The sequence below is a fragment of the Pantherophis guttatus genome, chromosome 1 (assembly GCF_059756535.1).
Source record: "Pantherophis guttatus breed Tessera chromosome 1, ASM5975653v1, whole genome shotgun sequence".
Lineage (NCBI taxonomy): Eukaryota > Metazoa > Chordata > Lepidosauria > Squamata > Colubridae > Pantherophis > Pantherophis guttatus.
In genome coordinates, this window is record NC_142063.1 from 12031044 (window position 1) to 12041416 (window position 10373).

Genomic DNA, 10373 nt, shown 5'->3' on the forward strand with positions numbered 1-10373 from the left:
AGCACAGGCATAATTCAGCCCAACATCTCTTTTCCTAAGTAAGACAGTTGCTCTTTAGGTTTTGCCTCATTTTACAACCTATTTGCCATAGCCGTTGAGCAAATCACTGCAGTTGTTAAGTGAATCATGAGGTCGTTAAGCAAATCTGGCTTCCCCCCCATTGATTTTGCTGATCAGAGACTTGCAACTGCGGGATTACATGACCCCGGGGACAGTGCAACCGTCATAAATATACGCCAGTCTGAATTTCGATCACGTGACCGTGGGGATGCCACAATGGATACTTACGGGACCGCCTGCTGCCACCAGTAGCCTCTCACCGGCCAGTACGCTCTCACAGAGAGGGGCTCCTCAGGGTGCCGTCAGCCAAACAGTGTCGGCTGGCAGCCCCCAGGGGGAGAGCCTTCTCTGTGGGGGCACCTACTATCTGGAATGAGCTCCCCCCGGAGATACGGAGGATCCCGGATCTACGCACCTTCCGCCGCGCCCTTAAGACCTTTCTATTTCAACAGGCTGGCCTGGCCTAACTTTTTCCCTTTTTAAATTGTAAATTTTAAATTTGTCTTAACCATGGGGGGTGTTTTTAATTTGTCCCGGGCCAAATTATTTAATGTGGTTTTATACTGTCTTTTAAAATTTTATTAAAAAAAAATTATTATTATTTTTTTGGCTGTTCACCGCCCTGAGTCCTTCGGGAGTAGGGCGGTATATAAATCTAATAAAATAAATAAATAAATAAATAAATAAATAAGTAAGTAAGTAAGTAAGTAAGTAAGTAAGTAAGTAAGTGTGAAAACAGTCCATCAGTCACTGTTTTCAGCGTCGTCGTAACTTCAAACGGTCGCTGGCTGTAAGTCGAGGATTCCCTGTATGCGGATACTCACTGCATTCTCCTCCTGACCATAAGGAATCTGCAGGCTCTCCATAGCTTTGATAATAGCCTGGATAGCGGTGAAGATGTTTTGATAGACCACTTTGGAAAAGTCCTTCCGTTCGTCTTCCGTGAATCCCACACCGTGGATAATCCTCATCTGTTTGATAAAGGTACTTTTCCCTCCTTCTCCAGTGCCTGATGGGTAACGCACAAAAAAAACCCCATTGATTTTCTTTCTTTTTTTTTTTTGTAAAGTTTTTTTTATTTTTTAAAACACACAGACAAACATACAATGCATCTTTTCTAAACAGAATATTGGCCCGGTTTTGAATTTGTTATTGAATATATTTGGCACTTAACTAAATAAGAAAAGAAAGTTGAAATGATATTGGATTATGAATTAATTAGATATATTTTATTTATTTATTTGTTCAACTTGTATGCCGCCTTTCTCCGAAGACTCAAGGCGGCTTACAATGCATTTAAAAACCATATTTAAAAACATTAAACATTAAAACATTAAAAACAATTAAAACCCATTCACACCATTCATGGCCAGATCTCGCCAGATCGCAACAGCAATTTAATTGGTTTTGATAAAAATATCAAAATGTACTATTTGGAATAACTGGTAAAGAAAAAAACTATCTGAGATTGGAACAAGAGAATTCAAGAAAATAATTGGGAATTGTATTATGTTATATGAATTTAAATATAGGGGTACTGAAGTAAGATTGATTTTTAATTGATTTTTTTCCCCTTTATTGAATATGTTTAATTGTTGAAATGTATTATTTGAAATAGTTGATAAAAGAATTATTGGTGAGTAGAATAAGAGAATTTAAGGAAATAATTGGGGATTGTATTATGTTCCGTGAATTTAAATTTAGGGGTTCAAATTTTAAGGAGGGAAAAGAAAAAAGGAATTATACTAGGATGAGATGTTAAGATGAAGGGTAATATTGGTTTTTTTTTTAAATTTAGAGAAAATAAAAGATATGAGAAAAATTGAACATATAAAATTATGTTAAAGATGAACAAAAATCTGTACAAATTCAAAACCATTGATTTTCTCTGCCGTTCTCTAACTCAGGGGTCCCCAACCTTTCGGACCTCAGGGACCACTAAATTCATAATTTTAAATCCTGAGGACCACTAATATGATCTGCCTAATGACTGGCTGGGTGGGCGTGGCTAGGTGGTCATGTGATTGGGTGGGCATGGCCAACTCAATGTCACTCATGTTGAGGGACGCCTCGCTGGCTTCTACTTGCCCCTCCCCTCTCAGCCACTCCTTGTCTCCCTGTCCAGGCTCCTTAGGGCCCCAACAGTTGTTGGAGCTAAGCAGCCATCACGAGAAAAAGTTGGCAAAAGAGCTCAGTTCAAATTGGATCTGACCGAGAAGGAGGCTCAGCAGAAGTACCTCACTGAGGACTAGGAGCATAGGCTTTCCAAGCAGAGGGAAGACCTGCGGGAGTGCAAGGCAGGTACCGGCGCCTGGAGGCTCAGAGGGCTGAGATGGTCAGCCAGTTCCACGCCATGATGCAGTCCCACTGGAACGAGGCCCTCCGGCTCCTTGCCACCAGCGGCGCTTCCCTCCAGCCTTCGCCCAAAGCCCCACACCAGGAGGCCGAAGCAGACCCCAATTCTGAATTTCTGCCCCCCGCACAAAAAGACCCCAAAGGGGGAGACTCTCTGCAGCAACACAAACGTTCATTGCACGTATCTGGCCCAGGGGCCGTAGTTTGAGGACCCCTGATTTAGTGCAATATAAAAAAAATGCAAATATTTTTTCTGCGGACCACCAAAATTTTCTCGTGGACCACTGCACCAGTTGGTGACCGCTGGTCTAACTAACCAACATCTCACTTCAGCTATCGGAAGCTGGCTTGGTTGTAGTCTCCTTCCCAAAAGCATCTCAGTGGCAGGTGATAGCAAAACTTCTCATTCAGCCGGTTTGATCTCCATGAATCCATTAAAAACAGGCGTGGGGTTAACAATAATATTTGCAACTGCGGCAGTAAGAATTTGTTGGATTTTGGCACACACCCTTGACATTTCTCATAACAAGCGTTAATCCTGAAAACAGCCTCCAATAAATTGCATAAACACTCCGTTTTACAGGCGTGTTTATGCTTTTAAACAAATAATACCACACCAGAATCGAACAGATGAAGTTTTGGATTTTTTTTTTAGTGGTTTTTTTTTTTTTTTTTTTTACAGATTGGGAGGAAAAACAATAGTTTGTCTGCTTTAATGTTCGGCATTAAAAATAAGTGGAAGTTTCCTCATGGCGTGGTGGCCGCCATCTTGCCTTTTTTGACCATGTTGTGGTTAAGTGACTATTTGCTTAACTGCTAAAATTAATGCTAACATTTCCTTGCCCAAATTTAGTAATTTTGCTTCAGGTTTTTATGTTTTGGATAGTTGGAGGAGAATTGCCCCAAAAAAGAGAGTTTGGAAAAATTAGAAGAGGCCTGCAAATCACTTTTCTTCCTTCTATTATACAGGTAGTCCTCGATTTACAAACAATCACTTAGCAACCACTTAGCAAGGTACGACAGACCCCTCCAAAAAGCTACTTACAACCCGATTCCACAGATAACAATGGATTTGTTTAGCAATCCCTGCAAATTTTTTTGTAAAGATCACTCACTTCACAACTGTTATGTTTTCTCACTGTAATTGCCAGGCTCAATTATGGTCATAAGTCAAGGACTACCTGTAAAGATTTCATGAACAATACAGGAAACCATTACCCATAGACTCTGATAGATAACACTGCAGAAGAGATAAAAGGAGATAAAATTATTCCGCCTGTGCTCTAATAGCAATAGCACTTAGACTTATATATCGCTTCACAGTGCTTTGCTGCCCTCTGTAAGCGGTTTACAGAGTCAGCTTAATACCCCCAACAATCTGGGTCCTCATTTTACCGATCTTGGAAGGCTACTTCTGCTGCCTGCTGGCTGCCTGCAATTTGGCAGATCGAATCTCACCAGGCTCAAGGTTGACTCAGCCTTCCATCCTTCTGAGGTCGGTAAAACAAGGACCCAGATTGTTGGGGGCAATAAGGCTGACTCTGTAAACTGTTTTGAGAGGGCTGTAAAGCACTGTGAAGCAGTATATAAGTCTAAGTGCTATTGCTATTAAAAGGGGGGGGGGAAGAATGGGAGAAGAAAAGAAACAAGAGAGTGAATAAAAGAATGAAAGAGCGAGAGAGAATGAGAGGGGAAAAGTAACAAGAGAGTGAATGAAAAAATGAGAGAGGGGGAGAGAATGAGAGAGAGAGAGAGAATAAGAGAGGAAAAGAAACGAGAGAGAAAGAAAGGAAAAGAAACAAGAGAGAATGAAAGAGAGAGAATGAGAGAGAGAATGAGAGAGAGAGAATGAGAGAGGAAAAGAAACAAGAGAGAATGAAAGAAAGAGAGAATGAGAGAGGAAAAGAAACAAGAGAGAATGAAAGAGAGAATGAGAGAGGAAAAGAAACAAGAGACAGAATGAAAGAGAGGGAGAGGGAGAGAGAATGAAAATGTGGAAAACATAAGCCAGTTTTGGTTTTTTTTTAATTTCCAAAACTAGATTTCAGCTCTCACTTTGCTGCATTACAAAAAAACCTGAACAATGACATCGGAAGGATGGAAGGTTGAGTCAACCTTGAGCCGGTCAGGATCAAACTACCGAACCGCTAGTAGCCAGTAGTCAGCAGAAATAGCCTGTAGTACTGCATTCTAACTATTGCACCACCATGGTTCTTAAGCTACTCATACCTCTGACTATGTAGCCCATAATACCACATACCGGCAGTCCTCGATTATATGACCACAACTGAGCTCAAATTTTCTGTTGCTAGGCGAGACTGTCGTTAAGCACATGTCTCCCCATTCATCGACCCTTCTTGTCACCGTTGTTAAGCGAATCACCGCAGCTGTTAAGTTAGTCACACGGTTGTTAAGCGGATCTAGTTTCCCCCTTGACTTTACTTGTCAGAACGTTGCAAAAGAGGATCCCGTCACCCTGGGCCGGGACCAGCGGTGGGATTCAGCCGGTTCGCACCACTTCGAGAGAACCGGTTGTTAGCTTTCTGAGCAGTTTGGCAAACTGGTTGTTGGAAGAAATCATTAAGGCAGAGAACCGGTTGTTAAATTACTTGAAACCCACCACTGGCCGGGACACTGCGGCGGTCATAAACACGAATCAGTTGCCAAGTGTCTGAATTGCAGGGGATGCTGAATTGCACGGGGATGTTGCAACAGTCGTAAGTATGAAAAACAGTCACAATCATTTTTTTTTTCCAGGGCCGCTGTAATTTCAAACGGTCGCTAAATGGACTGTTGTAAGTCGAGGGCTGCCTGTATACCCTGTTTCCCTGAAAATAAGACATCCCTTGATAATAAGCCCAATCGGGCTTTTGAGCGCATGCGCTACAATGAGCCTTCCCCCGAAAATAAGCCCTCCCCGAAAATATTTAAACGCAGAGCTGGAAATCAGGTAAGACGGCAAGAGAAGCCCCGTCTTGTTCTACGCGCCCCAAAATAATAAGACCTCCCCGAAAATAAGGCCAAGCGCTTATTTCGGGGTTCAAAAAAAATATAAGACAGGGTCTTATTTTCGGGGAAACACGAGTAGTTATCTACTCACCCAACAGTAGTAACTTTAACTCCCATCGGTCTCGTTTCTTCTGCTCTTGAAGCAGCCGGCTGATTTCTTTATCGATCACCATGGCATTTTTCTCGTCCTCGGACATAAAGCACAGGCACCAGACCATGGTGGTTCCCAAACCGCTCCAGGTTTTTCCAAAATCAGAGAGGGGACCCACGAAATCAGGATTTGATACAGGAGCGGTGGCTGATTCCTTCCACCGAGGCGTGGCCTGAGCGGACGAGCATCGACCTCTGGGAAGTGGCGTCCGGCAGAAAACTATCTGGAGATCAAATTTCAGCGTGAGACAAAAATTTGGCGGAGGAGACTCCACCGATGCCAACAATGTGGGCTGGGCTAGTTCCACCCTCCAGCATTCATGGGAAGTTACTTGACATCCTTCGTAAGGCCACACCTGGAATAACTGCAACCAAGTTTGGTCACCACACTACAAAAAATAAAGATGTTGAAACTTCTTTGGAAAAAGTGCGGAGAAGAGCAAGTAAGGTGATTAAAAGCACGGAGACTAAAACAAATGAATAACGGTGGCAGGATTTGCGTTTGGCCAGTCTAGAGAAAAGAAGAATTAGGGGTGACATGATAGCAGAATTCCAGTATTTGAAGAGCTGCCACAACGAAGAGGGGATCAGGTTATTCTCCAAAGCACCAGAGGGCAGGACAAGAAACAACGGATGGAAACTAATCAAGGAGAGAAGAAATCTGGAATTAAAGAGAAACTCCCTAACAGTGAGGACGATTAACCGGTGGTATGGCTTGCCTTCAGAAATCATGGGTGCTTCACCACTGGAGGTTTTTAAGAAGAGATTGGACAGCCATTTATCTGAAATGGTATAGGGTTTCCTGCTTGAGCAAGGGGCTGGACTAGAAGACCTCCCAAGGTCCCAACTCTGATTCTGTTCTATTCCATATACTATTCTATTTTATCCCATATCCCATTCTATTCCATATTCCATATTCCATATTCTATTCTATTCCATATTCCATTCTATATTCTATATTCTATATTCTATATTCTATATTCTATATTCTATATTCTATATTCCATATTCTATTCTATTCTATTCTATTCTATTCTATTCTATTCTATTCTATTCTATTCTATTCTATTTTCCACATTCCACATTCCACATTCCACATTCCATTCCATTCCATTCCATTCTATTCTATTCTTATTCCATATTCCATTCTATTCTATTCTATATTCTGTATTCTATCCTATTCTATTCTATCCTATTCTATTCTATTCTATCCTATTTTATTCTATTCTATTCTATTCTATATTCCATATTCCATATTATATTCTATATTCTATATTCTATATTCTATTTCTATATTCTATATTCTATTTTCCACATTCCACATTCCATTCCATTCCATTCCATATTCTGTTCTGTTCTGTTCTGTTCTACTCTCTATTCTCTATTTTCTTTTCTTTTCTTTTCTATTCTATTCTCTATTCTATTCCATATTCTATTCTATTCTATTCCATATTCTGTTCTGTTCTGTTCTGTTCTGTTCTATTCTATTCTATTCTATTCTATTCTATTCTATTCTATTCCATATTCCATATTCCATATTCCATATTCCATATTTCATATTTCATATTTCATATTTCATATTTCATATTCCATTCCATTCCATTCTAATTCTCCATCCCAGTTTCTTCTCCTCTGCTTTTGGAATTAAGCAAGGCTCACCCTGATAATCCAGAGGTTTTGTGAGAACGCAGTTTTTCCTCCCTCTTTCCTTTTTCTGTTTATCAGCTGAAAGAGAGAAGTGACACAATCAGAATGAAAATTGACAGTTCATTCCACCCCCCCAAGTTTCATTTCCTTTTTCTGTCTTAAAGCTTGCTTAATGTCTCAGACGAGGAGAGTAAAATAAGGTCATCAGCTAAGCAAGCAATTTAAAAACATAAACTCATAGGGCTGGCAGGGACCTCGGAGATCCTCTAGTCCAACCCACAGCTCAAGGCAGAAAACCTCATACCATCCTATTCAAAGGGTTCTCCAATCTATTTTTGGAAACCTTCAGTGATGGACCACCCACAATCCTGCAGGCATCCTTTTCAGGTGGGTAAAGCTGTTTTGCTTTGATTTTAGACAAGGGAGGGAAGACCGTTGCCCAGGTGAGCAATTTCTTCGAAAAAAAAAAGATTGGCCCTATTTTGTGCAAACAACCCTCTTCTTAAGTTGCTAAAATAGATTTCAAATTTTCCATCCAGTTAAGTGGGAGTTATCTTGGAACAAAGTCATCTGCACCCAGAACTCCAAAATAAATAAATTTTCTATCTCAGAAGAATTTGTGGCATGAACATCATCTCAGTTATCTTCTCTTCCTGAAGTTGCTTCCGTCGGTCTAGATGCCCGCCATGAAAACTGGTGCCCTCTCTTTACGTCCCACATCAAAGCAAAATCTTCTTTATTGGACTCAATGGTGTAAGTGGGCAGGTCCAATCAGCAACACCAAAGTGGTTTGTGGTTCTTTTTATGATGTGGTTTTTTTTTCTTTCTGTTTCCTAGTTTAATCAACCTTCCTGGAATTTCCTGGTGGTCTCCCATCCCAGGATTATGCAGGTTTATCCCCGCTTAATTTCTGAGCCCGCAAAAAAATCAGCCAGGGCTTAACTTTGGGCCAGGAGGAGGATTAAAGGAGGAGAATGGAGGAGAGGAAGAGGTGGAAGGGGGAAAGGGATTAAAAAGAGGAGAAGGAAGGGAAGAGCAGGAGGGAAAGGAGGAAGATTAAAGGAGAAGAAGAATTAAGAGAGGAGGAGGAGGAAGGAGAGGAAGAGGAGGAAGAGAAGAAAAGGGTGATAAAAGGAGGAGAAGAGGATTAAATGAGAAGAAAAATGAAGGAAGAAGAGGAAGGGGGAAAGGGATTAAAAGAGGAGAACATCTTTCACCCACATCTTTCTTTCTTTTTTTTTTTTTGAACAGAGTGTTGGTCATTTCTTATCTTATACAATTAGTCAAATTCAAATACATTTTACTCAATTACAATTTTTGTCAATATCGTCTTTCCCTCTTTCCTTTTTTTTTGAATATACCTCAATATTTCTATACTTGCATATATAAACCCCTTCTTCATTTATCCCTAAATTCTAACTTTGCTAATTGTACATATTTATCCTCTTTTATTCTTTAACAATTCATTCTTTTTACTAATCTATTTATATTTATATTTGTTCAGAGCTGCCTTTCTTCCACTTCATCTTCTTTTTTTTTATTGTAGTACAGCAATCTTTCTCCTCAAACCTAGCCTCTCCCTCTTCTAAAAGGAGAAGAATTAAGGAAGAGAAGGAAGAGAAGAAAAGGGTAATAAAAGGAAGAGGAGGAGAGGATTAAATGAGAAGAAAATGAAGGGAGAAGGAGAGGAAGAGGAGGAAGGGGAAGGGGAAAGGAATTAAAAGAGGAGAAGGAGGGGAATTAAAGGAGGAGGAGGAGAATGAAGGGAGGAGGAAAGGAAAAGCAGGAGGTGGGAGGGCAAACGGGTTATTAACAGAGGAGGAGGAAGGGGAAAGGAGGAGGAGAATGAAGGGAGGAAGAGAATGGAGGAGGAGGAGGAGGAGGAGAGGAGGGGGCCCCATCCTGCTTGATCATCCAATCAGCGGAGATTTACAATCTCACACACACACACAAACACACACACCAGTTTATGAAGCAAGGAGAAGTTCACACAAAACACCACTTAGAACCAAACTTCGAGCCAACCCGCCTGCTTCCTCCTTTCGCTTTCGGGGACCCTCCAGCGCTCAGTTGCGCATTTCTCCCACCCGCCGCCCGCCGCTTCTCCGGGCTTGTGCCCGGCTGCATTGGGGGCTCTTCCCGACCTGCAGCATCCCCCGGGGAGGGCGGACTACCTTGCGGGGTGGCCTTTGGACGCCGCTGCCCGGTGGGAATCCCAAACTTGTGGAGGTTCACTCAACAGTCCAGATCCTAAGGCTGACAAGGCTGCAAGATCGCAGGAAAGGCAAATTGCAAAACTTTCCGGATGCGGTTGCGTAAAATCTGTCTGTCCAATCGAAAGAGGGAAGAAAAAAGGAGAAGGATGGAAGGGAGGGAGGAGGTGGGGAAGGAGAAGGATGAAAGGGGAAGGAGAAGGAGAAGAAGGAGAAGTGGAGAAGGATGGAAGGGAGGGAGGAAGTGGAGAAGGGGAAGGGTGAAAGGGGAAGGAGAAGGAGAAGAAGGAGAAGTGGAGTAGAAGGATGGAAGGGAGAAGGGTGGAAGAGAGAAGAAGGAATTGTGGAGAAGAAGGATGGAAGGGAGGAGGAGGAGAAGGGCGGAAGAGAGAATGATGAAAGGGAGAAGGAGAAGGAATTGTGCAGGAAAAGGGAGGTAGGGTGGAGGAGAAGGAATTGTGGAGAAGAAGGATGGAAGGGAGGAGGAGGGGGATGGAAGGGAGAAGGAGGACGAGGAGAAGGGTGGAAGAGAGAATGATGAAAGGAAGAAGGAAAAGGAATTATGTAGGAAAAGGATGGAAGGGAGGAGGAGGAGGAATTGTGGAGAAGGATGGAAGGGAGAAGGAATTGTGCAGAAGAAGGATGGAAGGGAGAAAGGTGGAAGAGAGAATGAAAGGGAGAAGGAGAAGGAATTGTGCAGAAGAAGGATGGAAGGGAGGAGGAGGGGGATGGAAGGGAGAAGGAGGAGGAATCATGGAGAAGGATGAAAGGGAGGAGGACAAGAAGAGAGGAGGAGGAGAAGGATGGAAGGAATTGTGAAGGAGAAAGAGGAAGGGAGAAGGAGGAAGGGAAGGATGGAAAGGAAAAGGAGAAGGAGTTGAGGAGAAAAAGGATAGAAGAGAGAAAGGGAGGAGGAAAAAGATGGAAGTGAGGAGTTGA

The 10373-nt window shown here is 42.2% G+C and overlaps 1 protein-coding gene across 3 annotated transcripts in view; it reads right to left on the reverse strand.

Moving 5' to 3' along the window:
• Window positions 1-9525, reverse strand: part of GNA15 (G protein subunit alpha 15) — a 35519-nt gene extending 25994 nt beyond the window's left edge. The window contains exons 1-4 of one of the 3 annotated variants that reach the window (XM_034422689.3): window positions 9396-9507; window positions 7234-7299; window positions 5516-5798; window positions 885-1069 (exon numbers count right to left, since the gene is read on the reverse strand). In XM_034422689.3, coding sequence (XP_034278580.2) covers window positions 885-1069; window positions 5516-5642 — 312 coding nt within the window. In that variant the 5' untranslated portion in view covers window positions 5643-5798; window positions 7234-7299; window positions 9396-9507. Of the gene's footprint in view, window positions 1-884; window positions 1070-5515; window positions 5799-7233; window positions 7300-7525; window positions 7599-9395 lie in introns of those variants that run through there. The other 2 variants (XM_034422688.3, XM_087873069.1) reach the window with 2 other exon arrangements.
• Window positions 9526-10373: the final 848 nt, after the last annotated feature.